This window comes from Myotis nattereri (genome assembly GCF_964212035.1).
Source record: "Myotis nattereri genome assembly, chromosome: 18".
Lineage (NCBI taxonomy): Eukaryota > Metazoa > Chordata > Mammalia > Chiroptera > Vespertilionidae > Myotis > Myotis nattereri.
In genome coordinates, this window is record NC_138093.1 from 22,818,600 (window position 1) to 22,839,207 (window position 20,608).

Genomic DNA, 20,608 nt, shown 5'->3' on the forward strand with positions numbered 1-20,608 from the left:
GTAAAATAATGACATTCATTTTATAACTGTGCCAAGGGAAAAAACGATATACTAAAACACAGGAAAGAAAGCTTTGAAGAATTTATATGTAAAAGTAAAAATAGTGAGGAATAAAATGTCATGAATGCCCAGTAACTACAGTGATCCATACAAGGCTCAAGCCACTATGACCTGCTTTTCGAGGAGGAGCATGACAGGACTACTTTAAGGATAAGTGAATAAAGATGAGGTTAAATAGCTTTTCCTGTTCAGTCCTTTAATGCAATTAACGCATATGTAAAAAATTGATCACTCTCGGCACATAATAAACGTTAGGTGATAAGTATAACAAGGGAGCTTTCCCCCATCAGTCTGATAATCATTATACTTTGGTCCAAAATCTCTCTGATGAAGGAACTGTGAATGGTTATTAAAATAATTAAAGCTGCTCAAGGTAAAGCCCCAGTAACGACTGTCATAATTTTTCAAATCACATGATTACAGAAGACTGCATTGAAGGCTTTTTATGTTTTAAGGAGAAAATCCAATGTGCATATATAAAATCCATTAAGAGGCTTAACAATGCACCTTTGAGTGTGGTTGCTTTTGTTTGCACTTTAGCTTATCCTGAAACATGGTGTAAAACTCTTGAACTTGGTATCACTAGGCTTGGGAGATCATTTCAATTCTGTGTAAAAGTCTATATAAAGATGGGCATTTTCCTATCAGTTCTGAGTTTTTCTTTGCCATTGTAAAATAGAGAAAATACCAATTATTTCTGCTTTTATAATTATTGTGAGGTTCAATTAACATGCTTGCCTATAAAGTCCTGTATAAAAGTAAGGTGTAGTTAAAAATGGAACTCCCACCGAAACTGGTTTGGCTCAGTGGATAGAGCGTCGGCCTGCGGACTGAAAGGTCCCAGGTTCGATTCCGGTCAAGGGCATATACCTGGGTTGTGGGCACATCCCCAGTAGGAGATGTGCAGTAGGCAGCTGATAGATGTTTCTCTTTCATTGATGTTTCCAACTATCTCTCTCCCTTTCTCTCTGTAAAAAATCAATAAAATATATTAAAAAAAAATGGAACTTCCATTTGACCCAGTAATCCCACTTCTAGGACTATATCCCAAGAAACCAGAAACACCAATCAGAAAGGATATATGCACCCCTATGTTCATAGCGGCACAATTTACAATAGCTAAGATTTGGAAACAGCCTAAGTGCCCATCAGCAGATGAGTGGATTAGAAAACTATGGTACATCTACAATGGAATACTATGTCACTATAAAAAAGAAGGAACTTTTACCATTTGCAACAGCATGGATGGAACTGGAGAGCATTATGCTAAGCAAAAAAAGCCAATCGGAGAAAGATAAATATCACATGATCTCACTCATATGTGGGATATACTGATCAACATTATTTGATGAACAAGAATAGATCCAGAGACAAATGATGGGGGGGGGGGGTTAGAGAGCAACCAAAGGACTTGTATGCATGCATATTAGCATAACCAATGGACACGAACACAGGGGCGGTGGGGGTCAATTGGAAAAAAAGGAGACATGTAAAACTTTAGACAAAAAACAATTAAGGTGTAATAACTGTCATGTCAGTGAAGTTCAGATGTATTGATTGTAAGGTACGTTAGCTTATGTATGAATCACTAGGAAAAAATGCTGCCAATTCAACTTTGACATGCCATTGTTTGTGAAAGAACCAATTTTGGATACATTAAAATACAAAAAAAAGAGAGAATTGATCAGATATAGTATTATAAATTCTATTAAAGCATTTGACCCAAAACACCATAGGAATTGGAATTTGAAACTCACTTATAAATATTTAAATGCAATATTTTCATTACTAAATTGTGGCTGGTAGGTTACACGTTTATTCTGTGATAAACATTTATTTATAAAGGGATCTATTAGGGACTTTAAGTTTGATAAAAGCCTTCATGTTTCAACTGATAAACATTAAATAAACATTTAAAAGTCTTCATGTTCAACTGAAGCATATATTAGCCTGGGCACTAATCCCTCCTGCAATCCAAACTCAGCTTTGCTATAGTCACACGCCTTGTTCATTAATCCTCAGAGATGCCATGTACACGGAATAATAACACATAGCCAAGTAGTTAAACCTGGCAGGAAGCTAAGAAATACCTATTTAATAGAAAGGTTCACTGGATTATAGCAACCTTTTAGCTGGAAAATGCTGAAACATTAAAAAAAGATATAATAGATATGCTTCCAGATATTATACTTTGGTTGTTACCCTTCTACCTGACAAGCATAAGAGATAACAATACGTGGCCAGTTGGCTGACTTCTTACATCTTTATTAGAGACACAGTTAAAGTAGGTTTAAAAGATTTAGTGAGTTTTTGATTAGCAATTTATGAAATTCTATGAGGCTTTTCAAGATACCTCATGCAATGCCTTGAAATAACATAAGTAATTGTAAATGTACACGATAATGAGAGGAGGGAATGACAGTACCTGCTGTTTAGTAAACTCTCAAGACGTACTGGTGGCAGAGCTTGAACACTTCACAGGAGTTTTGTGCTCTAATAGAAAGGACTGCAACTTAGCAGACTTGGTTCTAATTTGCCGGGGTCCAACCCCAGCAGGTCCAGGGGTTCCCAAAGGCGTAGACAGAGTCGGCGAAGAAGGAAGGACACGGAGACAGTGTTCAGTTGATCAGCAGCCTAGCCAGGATCTCCAGCCAGGATCTGTTCAGGATCTTCAGAGAGGTTCTGCTTAGGATCTCCAGCCAGGTTCTGTGTCCATGTTCTCTTGCTAGGTTCTCCAGCCAGGTTCTGTGTCCATGTTCTCTTGCTAGGTTCTCCAGGTTCTCCAGCCAGGTTCTGTAGCCATGTTCCCTCGCTAGGTTCTCCAGCCAGGTTCTGTCCAGGTTCTCCAGCCAGGTTCAGTCACCAGGTTCTAGTCAGGTTCTCTTGCCAATTTCTGTAGTCAGGTTCAGTCCAGGATCTTTTGCCATGTTCTCTTGCTAGGTTCTGTTTCTAGGTTCTGTCTCCAGCTTCTGTCCAGGATCTTTTGCCATGTTCTCTCCAGCGAAGTTCTTCTGTCTCTAGGTTCTGTGTGGGTTCTGTCTTCTAAGTTCTGTGTTCTAAGTTCTGTGTTCTAAGTTCTGTGTCTTGCTGTCTTGTTACATCTGTATTTATACCAGTTGAGTCAATCCTATCAATCTCTATTACAAAGGTTAAGGCGTTTCTTATCTCCATTCCAGGGAGTAAAGATTATGTAGCTTAAGCATGATTGTTCGTAGTTAAAATGATTAATTACCCGCCTGGCACTTAGTTAAGAGGTTTTATTCCCTCCCTAACTTCAGGGGAAAATCCCTACCTGGGGATTCAACCTTTCTTGGAGAGGTGATCTTGGTTAAAACACAGCGCCAAGAAGGTGAGCAAACATATTAAGAACCGTATGCCATATATGCCAGGTCCCTTGAAACAGCAAGGATGGACCGGCTCCCAGCACTAATTGTGGCTCTACTGCTATTCTCTAACCTTGGGCAACTGAAGTCATCTGTTTATGTCTCAGGTTCATCCTTGTTTAAGTGGCCTTAATAGCACTACCTAATTTATAGGGCTACTGTGGAGGGGCAGTTTAAGCATCGTGAAAAGCCGCAAAAGCTAAACATATAAACAGGCATCATTAGTGAGTGACACAGAATTAACAGGTGGGCTCATTTCTGCCCTGTAGCAGAAAGAGAAGTCAAGGGCCAACTTTTGGCCAGTTCTCTTTAAAAATTTCCCAGTGTGGTAGTCAGTGATAAAACTATAGTCTATATTGTTAAAAATCTTGATCAATTGTTTTAAAAAAGCACATCTCCCATTCTTTCAAATAGGCATGACAACACCTCAAATATTATCTAGTAAGAGCACTTAAAACCATGGAAATTGGGCCAGTCAACACAAGAATTCTCATTTTTGAAATACTCTTAACAAGGAGTCAGGAAAAAGGATTCTAGATGGGACCCACAGACCCCTGTGAACTATACTTCAAGGCCATTGTAATCAAAACAGTCTGCTATGGGCATAAGAACAGGCATATAGATCAATGGGACACAACAGAGAGCTCAGAAATCAACCCATGTGTCTACGGTCAATTAATATTTAACAAAGGAGGCAAGAGACTACAATGGAGTAAAGATAGTCTCTTCAATAAATGGTGCTGGGAAAACTAGACAGGCACATGCAAAAAAATGAAACCAGATCACCAACTTACACTACACAAGACTGAATTCAAAATGGACAAAAGACTTATAAATATATGTTGCAAAAACATAAAAATTCTAGAAGAAAACATAGGCAGTAAAACAGACATCTCTTGTAGCAACATTTTTACCGATATGTCTCTGAGGGCAAGAGAAACTCTGAAACATATACAAATGCAACAACATCAAGTTAAAAAGCTTCTGCACAGCAAAAATAAAATCAACAAAATGAAAAAAGAACTCACTGAATGGGAGAACATATTCGCCACTGATATATATGATAAGGGGTTAATTTCCAAAATACATAAACATACAATTCAACACCAGGAATGCAAACAATCCAATTAAAAAATGGGCGAAGGACCTGAATAGATGCTTCTCCATACAGGACATACAAATGGTCAACAGACATGCAAAAATGCTCAAGGTCACTAATTATCAGAGAGATGCAAATAAAAACTAGACCTAACATCTGCCAGAATGACTACTATCAATAAATCAATAAACAACAAATGCTGGCGAGGATGTGGAGAAAGAGAACCCTCGTGGACTGCTGGTGGGAATGCAGTCTGGTGCAGCCACTGGGCAAAACAGTATAAAGTTTCCTCAAAAAATTAAAAATGGAACTGTCTTTGACCCAGTGACCCCATTTCTGAGAATATACCCTAAGAATTCTGAAATACCAATCAGAATATTTGTAACCCTATGTTAACAGCAGCATTTTTTATAATAGCTAAGACCTGGAAATAGCCCAAGTGCCCATCAACAGATGAGCGAATAAAAAAGCTGTGGTACATTTACACAATGGAATACTATATGGCTATAAAAAATAAGGAAGTCTTACCGTTTGTGACAGCATGGATGAACTTGGAGAGTATTATGCTAAGTGAAATAAGCCAGTTAGAAAAAGACAGATACCATATAATCTCACTAATATGTGGAATATAATGAACAAAATAAAATGAACAAAATGGAACCAGACGCATGAATACATGGAACAGACTGGCGAGTGCCCAAGGGGAGGGGAGTGGGTATGACTGGATAAAGAAGGTGAAAGAAATAGCTAAACAACATATATGCATACCCCATGGATACAAACAGTAATTTGGTAAAGGCCAAGAAAGGGGTAGGTGGGGAAGGGAGGAGGTGGACAAAAGTGAGGGGAAATGGGGACTCCTGAAATTATGTCAATACTAAAATTTGTTTTAATAAAAAACACACACTAAAATAAAAGCTGCATACATCTTGGTTGCATTTGCTGTAACTAGTGCATGTCTCTTAAAACACATTCAATTAATATGGAACATGAGAGTATTTAGATAAACAGTAGGTTGCAATGTAGCTGGATTGTGGGAAAAGCACAGATGATGAAGAGAAAGCTTTACTAGAATGATAGTACCATTTCAGCACGTACTAACATGCATATTTCTTCCACAGATAATTGAAAACTGAATAGCCTTGGGAATGGCTTGGCTTACATCTCAGAAAATAAGTTAGTTTAGAAAAAAAGTGAGCAGCATTAATAATGTCCCATTTCCGAAGGGGCTTGTTTCAGGACAGGTTAGCCTAAGCTACTGGAAATCCTGTCCATTGTTGAGGGCTCCACTAAGCACCTTTATTGCTTGTTATCTAAATAGTAACACATTAGAAACATTATTTTTAAATGGTCACCTTTGCACCTCAACCTGTTTCTTACTTCATTTCTTTTCATATTACAACTGTCTACTTTCCTTACATAATAAGAAATGTCGAAGAATTCCCCAGATGGAGTTCTTTAGGCTTAAAGGGGAAAATGTAGAAAGCCAGTTTCAACAGTGTCATACTTATCTATCCTTTACATTAAAACTGTGGCATACTTGTATTTTTAACAAAAAGCAGATGCTCTCCTGGTACCTTGAAATAACTTTAATCACACTAAGTACTGAGGCAGTATGGCTATTTCACATTCCCAAACAGGCCTAACAGTTCAGGCCTGAGCCCATATGCAGAGGCTGCTGCCATATGTGACAGGGACAGTATAGTCAGTTAAGAGGGCCCTAGGGAATTGCTCCCTATTATGTGAAGGTGAGTTGAAGATATCCTGATCTAACCAGTGAATTCTCCAGAACCTGCGTCTCAATCTTAGAGTGAGGTCACTAAATCTTATTCTGGTACTTCCTGTGACTTCTATATCCCAGGAAATGCTGCCCTTTTGCCTTTTCTTTTTCTTAACACCCCTTTTCTTTCTTATCTTCCCAATTCAGTCTGCCAAGAGGCTAGACATTTTAGCTCCCTATTCAGACCCACTGTACAAAATGCCACAAGGTTGTGTGATCCCCACCACACTGGGATTTCATGCAAGTTTCCCTCACTGTCAGTCACATTTTGTTTCTGTATGTTTCTTAAAAGAGCAGCCATGTTTAATATTGTGAACTATGATGCGACTCCTCTCCCTACCCTCAAGAACAGTGATAAATTTCAGAGCACGCTCAGCAGAACTGGAGTGCATTATGCACAGTACACATGTTCATCGCCAAAACTGTACTCGCCAGAATGTATGCAAGCAGAATGAATTGCTGAGACTTCAAAATCCCCGTTCCTCAGAACTGTTTTTATTAGCCAATGTACACCAAAGATGGGTGGTAAAAGAAGTATGGTTTTCTTGCATCACTGAAGCCCTATGCTGTTAGACTGTAGCTTTCCAGTCTCTGCTTAAGCTTTGCCAGCCGTGTGCTGCTGCAACACCAGAGACACAGCTTTGCAACCTGTCACCTCTTCCGGCAGGCAGCCATCCTGGTCTCGCAGAGTGGGGTCCGCGCCAGACTGGAGCAGCAGCTCCACGATGTCCAGAAACTCACAAGCAGCAGCTGACAGGGAAAGTGACAGACATGAAAACGAGGTTACTCAGAGACAGAGAGACCAGACTTCAGCAGGAGGGTCACGTGCTGGGCTGCGAGGAATCCAGAACGACGAGAACCCTTACAGTGGCTGTAGGGGGATCTGGCCTCAGAAGCAGAACTGTGCCGGTACAGTGAACTTGTGAATGTTAGGAAAAACAAATTTACTTTTTTGGTTACCCAAAAGCAAACAAAGAAATGCACTTTAAATTTTATTATGATTTAAAAAAATCTTTTAATTGATTTTTTAAGAGAGAGAGTAAGGGAGAAGGGAGGGAGACAGATAGATGAGAGAGAGAAACTGATCAGCTGCCTCTTGCATGCTCCCTACTGGGGATTGAGCTCGCAAACCCAGGAACGCTGAGAACTGGCTGCTGTCTCACAGAAACAACAGAGGGTCAAATGCAGAGAGGCTGGGTTTCAATAGCACTGGACAGGGTGCCTGGAAAGCCACACTAAGAAGTTTGGGGTTAATAAGCTGGGGAGTGGCATAATTTGGCTTCTGTATTAGGATGATCATTCTGTAAAGAGTGACCTGAAAGTCTAGAGATTTGTGGCAGCAGACCTATTAGGAGATTGTGGTAGTTCTTTTAAGGGGTTTGGCATTAGCCAGTGTTAGCAGAAATATAAGAAGGGACTGAAAAAGAGAGCCAATGAAAGTCAAGGAGAAGGGCATAGCAAAGTAGTTAAAAAATGTCAGTGTACACTAAATTTAATAATTAACGAAGCTGATATGTTATGTTTATAGACCCTTAAACATTTAATTATTTATATTTTGTAATTTTCTTTTTTTGTGGGACAAAAAACATTTTATTTCTAATATGTTTCTAGATTTTTGAAATGCTCATAGGCTCAAGGCCTATGATTATAATGTTTACGGAATAAAATGGCCCGAGTATTTCTACATTTGATATGAAACCCAGACACAATAAATAAGATAAATGTTAAATTTGAATGCATGGAAACCTAAAATTGATAAATTTGAACACATAAAAATTTAAAACAGCTATACCATACACACAAAAACACTATACATATACATAAACTGGGGAGGGACCGTGGGAGACACACTCCAGGGCGTGTTTGGCCCGTCTTGCCCAGTCCCAATCCGCCGGACCCTAGCAGCAAGCTAACCTACCAGTCGGAGCATCTGCCCCCTAGTGATCAGTGCATGTTATAACGACTGGTCAAACGAACGGTCGGACATGTAGTATATAAGGCTTTTATGATATAGGATCACAATTTATGTATATAAAAGCCTAAGCAACTGTCCGACCGGTAGTGATGACGCACGATGACCATCAGGGGGCAGACGTTCTGACTGATAGCTATGATGCGCACTGACCACCAGGGGGCAGATGCTCAAAGCAGGAGCTGCCAAGCGGTGGTAACTTGGCAGCTGCAGTTCTTGGGTGATGGACCTGGAGCCAGATTCCAGGGTATGTCACCTGAGAACCACCCTCTTGAAATCCGGGACCCCTCTGGAGATGTCGGAGAGCTGGTTTCAGCCCAATCCCCGCAGGCCAGGCCGAGGGACCCCACCTGTGCACGAATCCGTGCACCGGGCCTCTAGTTTTATTATAATTTACTACGGGCCCGGTATACAAATTTGTGCACCTTGAAAGGAACTGTGGGCTGCGAGGCTGTGGTGGGCATAGGGGCAGGTCTTGGCCCATCCTCCATGCCCCCAGTCCCATCTGCTGGCAGCCCCGCTCCCATCGCCACTGCTCCCACACACTGACAGCGCTGGCCCTGCTCGAACCTGCTGACAGCGCAGAGCAATTGGGGCCGGCACCAGCGGCAGATGTGAGTGGGGCTGGCGCCTTCAGCAGGTGCGAGGGGTGGCTGCTGCCCCAGTCGCCCTCAGAAGCAGAGGGAGGCTGGCAGCCCCACTCGCACCCACTGATGGCGCCGAGCACTGGCAGCGGGTGTGAGTGGTGGCTCTGGCACTGGCTGCGAGTGGGGCCAGTAATGGCAGCAGGTCTGAGCGCTGGGCGGGACCACGGGGCGGGGGAGCAAATAGTTTTCAGTAACCACCAGAGGCTTGCCCCGATGACAGCGACTGGCACCCTGCCTTGGTCTGGTACCCCGCTCACCTGCTCCACCATCCCGCCGTGGCTGATGCCCGCCATGTTCTGTACTCTGCCGCCTGCTGCTGATGCCCACCATGGTCCATGTACACCCCCTGGTGGTCAGTGCACGTCATAGCGACCAGTTGTTCTGCCGTTTGGTCTATTTGCATATTAGGGTTTTATAGATATACATTATTCTTTTTGTATATTGCTGGGTTTGATTTGCTAACATTTTATTAAAGATTTTTGCATCTATATTTATGAGTGATACTGGCCTATAGTTTTGTTTTCCTAGGGTCTTTTTCTGGTCTTGGTATTAGGGTAATGTCAGCCTTGTATAATGAGCTGGGCACTGTTCCCTCACCTTTTATTTTCTGGACAGTTTGTGTGTAGAATTGGTATTATTTCTTCCTTAAACATTTAGTAGAATTCATCAATGAAGCAATCAGGTTCTGAAGATCTTGATGTGGGAAAGTTTCTGGCTACAAATCAATCCCTTTAATAAATGTAGGGCTATCTAGGGTACCTATTTTTTTTGAGGGAAATAGTTTATATCTTTTGGTAGTTTGGGTCTTTTCAGAAATTTGTCCATTTACGTTATCTAATTTATTGGCATAAAATTGTTCATAATGTTCCCTTATTTGCTTCATAATATCTGTAGAATCTATGTTGATATTTTCCTTTCATTTCTCAAATTGGTATTTTCAAGACCTTTCAGTTTTATTGAACTTTTTAAAGGTTTCATTGATTTTCTCATGGATTTTTTTTGGTTTTCTATTTTAATGATTTTAATTATTTCTGCTCTGATCTTTATTATTATACTAGAGGTGTACATGGGTGGGGTCCCTGGGCCTGGCCAGTGATCAGGGCTGATTGGGGCTGTCTCACCCAGTCCCAATTAGGCCCGATGGGGGCCGGCTGGCTGGAACGGGACTGCAAGAGGGCTCCAGGTTGAGTCCGGCCCGTCTCCCCCAGTCCTGATCAGCCAGACCCCAGCAGTAAGCTCACCTACTGGTCAGAGCATCTGCCCCCTGGTGGTCAGTGTGTGACACAGAGACTGGTCGAGAGGTCGACTGATTGGTCGGACACTTAGCATATTAGCCTTATATATATATATATATGATTCCTATGCTTATCTTGGACTTAATTTGTTTTCTTTTTCTAATTTTTTTAAAAGGTAGAATCTTAGATCATTGCTTTGAGACCTTTATTCTTTTCAGTAAAATATTTAATTTCCGTCTAAACACTGCTTTTAGCTGCATTCCACACATTTTGATAGGATATTTTCATTTTCATTTAGCTCAAAATATTTTCTAATTTCCCTTGATATTTCTTCTTTGACCTATGAATTATTTAGAAGTATATTTAAATTTTTTACAATGGGGATTTTCCAGATGTGTGTCTGTTATTAATTTCCAATTTAATTCTGAGGTGGTCATAGAGCAAACTTTGTACAATTTCTTTTACATTTGTTGAAATTTGCTGTATTGCCTAGAATATGGTCGATCTTGGCAAAGTATTCCATGTGTACTTGAAATAATGTTTATTCTATTTATTAGATGGAAAGGTCTATAGATATCAATTAAGTCAAGTTGATTGACAGTACTGTTCAAATCTTTCATATCCTCGCTGAATTATTATCTACTTGCTCTATCAATTACTGATTTATTGCTTGACAAAGGGCTGTTTTTTTCCCTTGCTTTTTTGTGTCTCATAATTTTTTACTGAATGCAGAACACTGTGTGTAGAAGGACAGTGGAGGCTGCAGTAAATAATACTATTTACCCCAAGAAATGATTCCTCTTCTTCTCTCACGCCATTAGTATGGATGTTGATTAAATCTAGTCAGCAGTTGAACTGGATTTGAGGTTTGTGGGTCCAATAGATAACTTCAGTAGATCACCCATTTGAATTCCTCCAGGTGTGGGCTGCTGCTACCTTCGTGTGCAGTCCAGGGTGCCAGAGGGCTTTTTCAGTATTCTTGCTCCACCTTCAGCTGTCAGTAGTCTCTCCATGTCTAGCACAAAGAGAGTCTCTATCTCTTTCTACTCCAGCTCTAAGACTGCCATTGCTTATTATTCAGGATAAAGCTCATGGTGGGAGTGGGATGGAGTTCTTTGTCCTCTTGGCCTGGTCTCCGTCTCAGGCAGACCCTCAGGGGTGGTGATTTCTTAGTGTTCTTATACCCCCTCCCAGAAATGTCAAACCAACTCTGCCTTATATGAGGGAGAACATGTCATGAGTGGGAGAGTTTCCTGCCTTGCCCCAGTGGTGAGAGATCTCTGCTTTGTGTTGGTGCAAGGTTCAGAGCCCAGGGGTTCCCTGTTCCTCCTTGGCAGCAGATTTTGCTTTTATTTCTCCTCCAAAAGCAGTGGATATCTGCCTGGGCCCAGGGACAGGAGGAGAGAAAAGTTTTCTGATTTACTGCCAGTGGTTTAAGGATTTTGCTTCATATGAAATAAGGGTCCAGGGAAGTGGCAGAGTTTCACGACTGTATGCCACAGAGGACAGCTCTCTCTGTTCTCAATTTCTCTTAAGAGCATCAGTTAATGATAAAAAGCACTGGAGTGAGGACTCTTCTTGGGTCTGAATTACTCTAAAATGTCAGTTTAGCTCACTTGAAGAATTTGTTAATTTTAGCGGCTTTTTTCTTATCTGTTTTATGGTGGTTGCCTCTTCCTCAGTTGCTCCATCAAAGTGAAATAGTCTGTGTGTCTTGTAGGGGCTTGTCACTCTTTGCTGGATCTTACATGCAATTCAGTTTTCTTTGCTGGATCTAACATGGAAGCAGAACTCTCTGGGAGTTTGGTTTTAAATGACTTAGTATGACATTTCTTTTGCTCTCTGTTGGTACTCAAGTAAAATAATTTCTCTGGCTCCCTTAACTGCTCACTCCCCTGGTGGAGCTCAGGGCTTCCTGGCTATATGAGGTGAAGTGGGCATAGAGTCAACAGCCCAAACCAGGTTGGGATGAGTTGTGAACTTGGGACAAACTTAGGCACCAAACTCTAATCCATAATAGCACAAGGTCAGAGATGGTTCTAAGTGAACAGAGGTAGAGGGCAGAAATTTTTCTGAACTAAAATCAGACCAATTGGGAACCCTATCTCTAGAGGCCTTCAGTGGGTTATGGTTTCTTAGACGGCCACTAAAACTATATATTTGATGACTAAATAAATAGAGGAGGAGCAAAGCAGAGAAAGGCAAGAATTGCCTATTCTATACTTGGGGCAGGTATTGGTGGGTTGAGATCGTATTTTGGGATTTGGCGCAGACGGGGAAGAAGGTGAAGACTGGATATATTTACCAAGGCCCAGGATTCAACAGAAAGTGTTTAGAATTATAACATCCCATCGAGAATTTAAAATTATCTCCCAAAATAATATAATGAACATTATACCATGAATCACTGTACACCAAATTAGATTCCAATGGAAGACAGTTTCTTACAAAATATAACAAAGTTAAGGACACATTGCCTAATATTAAGTAGCTCCGAGAGGAGGATATTTCTCCTGCATAGAATTAGCTGCATGACATTTATATTTTGAGAAATAATCATTTAATGTTTTTGCTGTAGCTATCAGTCTCAACTTATTGTGAGAAACACTTGGTTAGGTTTTAAGATTGGAACTTTTAAAGCAGTATCAGAGGAATAAATTTCCCAGTGTATAAATCTGTAACACAGGATAATAACTAGCATGATCTGTCAGACCACTATTGGCTCAAATCTAACCCAACACTTGAAATACTAAGCATGAAGATCCAGGGTAAGTAGATGTCTCTGGCTGAAAACACTAAGCTGGCCATCTCAGACAAAGGGGCACTGATTTCACAGATGCTGTAAGAGTAAGGGAGAGATGATATAATCTGTGAGTACTAACCCAGGAGTGGAGCTTAAAATTTTAAGTTCCACAGCTAGAGCACTATAGCTAACCAGGTGAGAAAAGGCTAACGAGGCTGTATAACAATCCCCTTAACCTAACAAATGTGAATACGATTTTAGCTCAAGTCTAACTATAAAGTGAGATAGTTTGGAATTTAAGGATTACAAAATAGTACTTGTGAGTAAGGGATATGGTATCCATAAAGAAAGGAGTTTGATTAACAAGTGCTAGGGGTTTATGCAAAGGCAGACTGACATGAGAGCAAAGGAATCAGGAAGCCGTAGTAGAGACAAAAAGGAAGTGAAGAGAAAGACTGATTTACAGGACAGGGAAACCACACAGGTGAATCATACCCAGTATAAGGTGGGCACTGCAGCACCACCTCTTGGAGATTCACTGTTGATAGGCATAAACTATGTTTATGGTTAGCAGAGACTCCTGGCACAGATAAGTGCCCAACAAATAGTTTTGCCTTTTTTTCTTAAAATAGGCATTGAACCCCCAATTAGATGATGAACTACTTGATTTCATGCTTTTTTATTCTCTCTCCTCCATCTAGCACTGTGCTGGGAACCCAGTGTTTGCTCAAAATTCATTAGTTAATTGATTTCTCTGCCTTTGGCATCTTCAGTGAAGCACTATTCATGAGTCAGAGTCCTCTTTTAGAGACGTGTGAGCTGCCCACCCCCTCAAAATGGACAAAAGCAAAGAAGATGAGAAAGGGGTAAGAAGGAAAGGGGGCTAACATTTTACCCAATTAATGAGGGGATATATTGGTGCCCACAATGTGCTGGGAAATACAAAAACAGTCATAAGCCCATCTCAGAAAAGCTTGAGCAAGTCCACAGGGAGAAGAACAGTTGCTGAATTTATGGTACCCTGGGAACCTCTATTTGTCAAGTGCCACAGAGGCAGCCCTGACACTGGCACAGGTGAAGATGAATTTTCATTCAGAGCAGTGAGCCTTCTGACTCCATTAATCCTCCGGGTTTTGATGATGAATTTCTTTCTTTTTTCATTTTATTTATTTTCACTCGAATGCCTCCTCCCACTGCCCTGTAACAGCGTGGAAGGAACAGAACAGATGGTGCTTTACGTGGAAGACTGAGGGCTCATGAGGATACAAAGCCTGCCCACTCTGAAATCACATGACTACACGTGCAAGGAAAAGCCTTGATTTCCCCTGGGACACACAGATGCAATGATGTTAGTATTCCCAGTGGAGGGAGAGGAGGGGAAGGCTAACAGGCCATTTACAAGGAAAACCACACTTATACTAATATACTCTTCAGCAAGGATCATGTTTAATTACAAAATAACAGGAGGACCAATATCTGAAGATTCAAAAACACCGAAGTAAAATTGAGGCAAATAAGGATTTTAGTATGCTGCTATGCAAAGCCCAATTGGAAAGAACCAGTATGGCCGTACAGTAGAATATTGGCCTTTAGTTAACCTGCCATTGGCTCTGACCCAGTTTTAATCAGAAGAAGCCAGGATTTACAACCTGCTTAAGGATGGAGTTTGACAACTGCTATAATCAGAAGAGCTGTCAACACAAGGACAGCTGTCAAGCCAAACTGTAATTCATAAAAAATAGTAGCTAAGCCCCCAAGACATCCCCAACATAGTCTTTGCACTCCCTGGATTTAACTATACTTTTAGTTTTATGAAAGTCCCAAGAATAGGTTAAGGGTCCTAAAATAAAATAAAATCAACAAATAGCTATTGAGTACCTATTAAATAAAAAAAGGTTAAATAACATTAAGTGACTAAAAAGATAAACTATACCCAGCAGATTCCCTGGCATTTGGTAGGTACTTAATAAATGGTAATTATTATTATTATTATTATTGTATGCCAAACTTTGTTTGGATGAACTTAAAAACTGGCAAAAGTCTAGTTACCTGGTTAAAAAAGAAATCTAAATTAAAAATGAATCACTCCTATAAGTGATTATTAACTTAAAATATTAATTTCATGAAACATTCCTGGTTGTCAGAATATTTTAGTTTTATATATTTATAATGACAAAAACCTCTAACTAATGGTACTATTTAATGTTTAATTATCTTGATTGTAACATGTATGATATTTATTTTGTTCCTTCTATAATAAATAATGTAATGAGAGATAGAAATAGAGGTTGTTTTACAAGATCAATTATCAATTTTGGGCAGGATTCCTGAATCAGGGATAATTTTTATTAATGTTTAAACTCTCAGTGAACAGAAATAAGACTACAAAAGTGCGAAGACAGACACAGATATTGAAATATATGTTTACTCACAAATACGGTTTTGAAAAATAGCCTTGATTCACTGACTGAGGTGACCAGTGGTAAAGGATTTTCATTTATTTTATTTCTAGGAGAGATTATCTTCCACAAAATACTGTCTGTTTTAAAAGGATACTAGGACTGTAATTATTTATGGAATTATGAAAAGAGCACTGGAAGTTTAACCAGGAGACCTGGACAAGCGTCTGGCCTCTGCTACCTACAGCTTTGTGCTACCCTGTCAAGGTCACTTCTCCTTTCTGGACTTGAGATTTTCATTTGCAAAGGTAGGAAATGTGTGTATGCATATTATATATATGTAATTTTAATTAACAAATATTTTAAGTACAGTACAGAGAGGACTATAAAGATTAATAAAAATTTTTGGTTATTATAAATAATGCTGCAATAAAGGTTCTTAATCATGTCTCATTATATACATGTCCAGCAGTATTTCTAGGGTATATATCTAGAAGCAGACTTCCTGCTGGTTTTTGATACCCAGGTGATACTAGCTACAGTCATAAATGAGTTGGGCCATGCATTTGGTGACATTTCAATCTTTTTTTTATCAGGTCAAGCTACCATAACAGCTAGCCCAATAAGTTAGACTCCTTGACAACTCAGTAAGGTGCTTGACATCAAGCAAATACTAAGCAGTGGACAAAAGTGCCCAGGGGCACCCAGGCTACTTTCCACTGCAGGGTGATCTGGGATTGCCAAAACTAGTAAAATAGCCTAATATATTCCCACCCAAAAGGTCTGAAGGTGGTTGATCCTTTATCTGATTTATTTCTTTTTTTTCTTTTTTTTTCCATTGGCCATACATTGAATCTGATTTAAATATTGATGGTTGTCTCTTATTCAACAATATTCACATCCAAAAAAAAAAAAAAGAAAAAGAAAGAATACTTTTACTAGTCACTTTACAAAATACTTCAATATCTTTTACCTCATTGAATTTACCCAGTAGCTCTTTAAAGCCATTATCCTCTATTTTATAGGTGACTTAAAGATTACTTAACTATGCCAATAAGTTAGTAGGGGAAATGAATTAAAATGCTCAATTCACTATGAATGTGCCCATAGGAATTTTAATATACTGTAGACACAGACAATGGGGTGGTGAGGACCTGGGGAGGGGGGAGACAGGGCTGGAAGAGGTTAATGGGGGGGAAAGGAGGACCTATGTAATGCTTTCAACAATAAAGATGAAAAGAAAAGAAATAATTTTAATATATCTTCAACATTAGAGGTTATTTATCTATTTTTTAAACAAAAAAGTTACTGTATCTTTGCTAGTAGCTAGGCATTTTTCTAAGCACTAAATAGTGCTGGACAAAGTTGAGATAAACATATAGAGAAAAGTTTCAAATAATTATTAATAATTAAGAAACATCTTACCATAATGTAGAGCTGTTTGACCTTCATTGTCCTATAAAAGAAACAAAAAATACATTTAGAAGTCTAAGTTATTGCAAAAGTATGGAAGTACATAAGCTATAGCAACTATCTGATATTACAAAGTTCTATAGGTTTATCAGATACATAAAATGAAGAAGTCAGTTCTTTGAGCCTCATAGTAACTTCTGTGGTTACCATGGGCTGTAGGAAGAGAGGAATGGGGAATTATTGGGAAATGGGTACAGCATTTCAGGTCGGGATGGTGAAAAAGTTCTGGTGATGAATAGTGGTGATGGATGCACGGCAATGTGGATGTTCTTAATGCCACTAACCTGCACACTTAAATATGGATATTTCACAACCATTTAAAAAATAGAAAAGAAAAAGTAAAAGGTGTGAGCCAAAAACTGCAAGAGGCAATGTTCTCCACTTCTTGGAGAAAAGTCCACAGTAGGAGAAAAGAAGGAAGAAGTACCGACAAAGAAAAAAATAGCAGTGAGAGATGGAGAAGGATTGAGAGTCTCTAGTTCTTGTCATTCTGACTATACCTTTGCCTTTCTTGGTCAGATGAGCCAACAACAAAATACTCCCTAGACCAGTGGTTCTCAACCTTCCTAATGCCGCGACCCTTTAATATAGTTCCTCATGTTGTGGTGACCCCCAATTTCATTGTTACAAATTGAACATAATTAAAGCATAGTGATTAATCACAAAAACAATATGTAATTATGTATGTGTTTTCCGATGGTCTTAGGCGACAACTGTGAAAGGGTCGTTCGACCCCCAAAGGGGTTGCGACCCACAGGTTGAGAACTGCTGCCCTAGACAAATGTGATAGTTTTGTCAGTTGCAAACAAGTGTCCTCACTAATACAGTATGCAAGACAACTGATGACCCAAACCTTGGTCATCTTCCTCCCAATTCCTTCTCCCAATTTTGTGACTGCCAAGTACTAATCAATTGGGACTCCCACATCTGTAACTGCTCTTCACTCTGCTGGAAAGCTATCCTGCAGTCTTTAAAGATAGTGTCTTGCTCTTTTCTCCTGTTTTAAAGTTTGTCTTTGATATATTGGAGCATTTGAGGTAGACTTATTTTGTAGTCTCTAACAGTCCCTCTAGTTCTTTGAGTTCAGGAAGAGGAGGAGGCTGGGTGACAATACCTGTGATGCTTGTTGGGCTGCCTGAGGTTCTCTTTTTGAGTTTCCTGTGTGCTTTATAATTGTGGGCTGTAACTTGATTTTAAATGGGGTTTTATCTGAAAAATTCTGGATTGAACGTCTTTCCCTCCACAATGATTTTGCTTCTGTATCTGCCAGGCTCCTTAGAGATATTATAAATCTGAGATCCTTGTGTTGAGTTTTTAGCTTATGGATTTTTGAACACTTAAGTAGCGCAAATTTTAAAAGGGCAAATCTCTCTCCCTTCCCACTATTTGGCTTGGAGCACAGACCAAGACAAACTCTCCTTGTCAAATGCGTTTTGCTGGGCAGATTATTTTTAGTCTACTTTTTTCCTGATGGTGGTTGGTGTTGAGATCTCTACCCCATGGGTATTGAGACTGGCCAATTCTTGCAGGGCAGTCCAATGAGGGTTTAAACTCACTACTTTTTTTTTTTTTTTTAAAGCTTTGGGTTTATTTTATAACCTTTATGACTCAGTTCATCTTCTTCAGGAACCCTTCCGAGTCCTCCGGCGGAGTTAGGTGGCCCTGCTTTCTAGCACTGTGCATAGCATACACTCTGTGTACTAGTCTCTTTTCTATTGAGGCTGTAAGCTTCTTATAGGCAAGTATTATGGCTTTCATCCAGGGCCTATCCAGTGTCTTGCATACAGTGTGTGTTTTCATGAAATGAAACAATGAATATATTAATCTTTCCCCATTGGTTCATTATTTAATCTCTTCACTACCTTTTTTCATTTACTTGAACTTTTTTTTTTTTTAAGTCCCACATATTTCCTATAGTGTGGAGTATAATGCTAGCTGTGATGATCCAATGAGGGCCTAAACAATAATGAACAGGAGATGACCCTTTTGTACTTTTATTATTTTTATCATGTCCACATTTTATTCATAATTTATTTTTTTTAAGGACTTATCTTTCTTCTATCTCCAGATTGGGCATCCTATCAAATACAAGAAGTTTGTTTTTTTATTCTACCATATGAAGCATTGATGAAAATATTAATATTTTGATCAGAATAGATACAGAGGAAACACTATTTTATCCTTTTAACATTAAGCCACTAATAACACTGCTGTTTTCTGTGCGTAAAACACTATAGCCAAGTCCTGATTTTTTTTCCCTGTTGTTAACTACATTTTATCAATCTGAATCAAAAGCCGTATTTCCAAGTCAAGATTTCATATATATACTGCAGTCATGGGAATAACATGCTTCCTAGATGCTCTCTATGAGGAGAAAATTCTGCTGAATGTTACTGGATTTCTTTTTTTGTGACCATAGTGATATTGATACTCTAATTTAGTTCAGACTTAGGTGCCTCGTTAGCGCAGTAGGTAGCGCGTCAGTCTCATAATTTAGTTCAGACTTGACCTACCATCTCTGCCAATGTTAGTTCTAAAAGTACAGTAGTAAGGCAGCATGAACCATTAAAAGAGTAATAGCAGAGCTGCACAGAGGAAATGAATTTTCTCATGTGCCTAAAGCAGCCGTGGGCAAACTACGGCCCGCCCCGTTTGAAATGAATAAAACTAAAAAAAAAAAAAAAAAAAAGACCGCACCCTTTTATGTAATGATGTTTACTTTGAATTTATATTAGTTCACACAAACACGCCATCCACGCTTTTGTTCCGGCCCTCCGGTCCAGTTTAAGAACCCATTGTGGCCCTCGAGTCAAAAAGTTTGCCCACCCCTGGCCTAAAAAGAGGTTTTGTTCTTACCCAATAATTTGATAAGTTATTTGATTTTAAATTTTATTTTAAAAATAGTATTTCAAGTGAGTATACAAGGTGGCACTGAAGAAAACTGGTTATGAGGTATTAGAAGTAGTGATAAAAATGATGAGTTAGTAATATGATTTGGGATAATTTTTGGGGGGGGGCAGTATTTTATTTATTTATTTATTTTCATTTCATTTATTTATTTATTTATTATTTATTTATTTATTTATTTATTTATTTTATTGCTTAAAGTATTACAAAGGGTAATACATATGTGTCCTTTTTTCCCCCCCGCCCTTGACAGTCTGATTTGGAATAATTTTTAATATTATTTCTACGCTTAGAATGTACTGCCTCTTTCTCTATGAGATCTGTGACTCTAATAAACTACACTAAATTGACAATTTGGAAATTTGCAAATGTATTTTGTGATTATTTTTTAAAGAATTTTTCTAGATATATGAGTAAGCCTTCAGTTGAAGGTTATAGGCATACTCCTTACTTGAACAACAACAACAATAACCACAACAACAAAAAAGGAGGTATAGTACCACCTCATTTAACTGGCATCTTTGGAGCGTGAAAAACTTGCAATTTTTCAAATAATTGGAACATTACCCTTTGAACATGCATGTAATAGGAAAAAGTTACTATTCACTTGTACTCTCCCTGAATTGGAATAGCATCTATATGTTTATAAACATTTTTCAGCGAGTACAATTATTAGCTATTTCCAATAAAAATTTATCAAACCAATTAAAATCATGGTTACTTATAATGGCTCTTTACAGTTACAAGCATGACAGGGTTATCCCACCTGGCACCATCCACTTCTTGTTTGCTATGTTCTTCAGATCACCATGCCAAATTTGTGGCTTTTGAGATCAGATGCTGGGAGCTGAAGTGTTATAGTATTTAATGTGAAACACTGAGATTTTTGATCTTTCAACTTAGAGCATGT

General features: G+C 39.1%; 1 protein-coding gene across 1 annotated transcript in view; it reads right to left on the minus strand.

The window, feature by feature from the left end:
* Positions 1–6,797: 6,797 nt before the first annotated feature.
* ACBD6 (acyl-CoA binding domain containing 6) overlaps positions 6,798–20,608 on the minus strand; it is a 126,839-nt gene continuing 113,028 nt past the window's right edge. The window contains exons 7-8 of the mRNA XM_081112358.1: positions 16,744–16,774; positions 6,798–7,072 (exon numbers count right to left, since the gene is read on the minus strand). Of these exons, the coding sequence (XP_080968484.1) occupies positions 6,918–7,072; positions 16,744–16,774 (186 nt within the window). The 3' untranslated portion in view covers positions 6,798–6,917. The remainder of the gene's footprint in view (positions 7,073–16,743; positions 16,775–20,608) is intronic.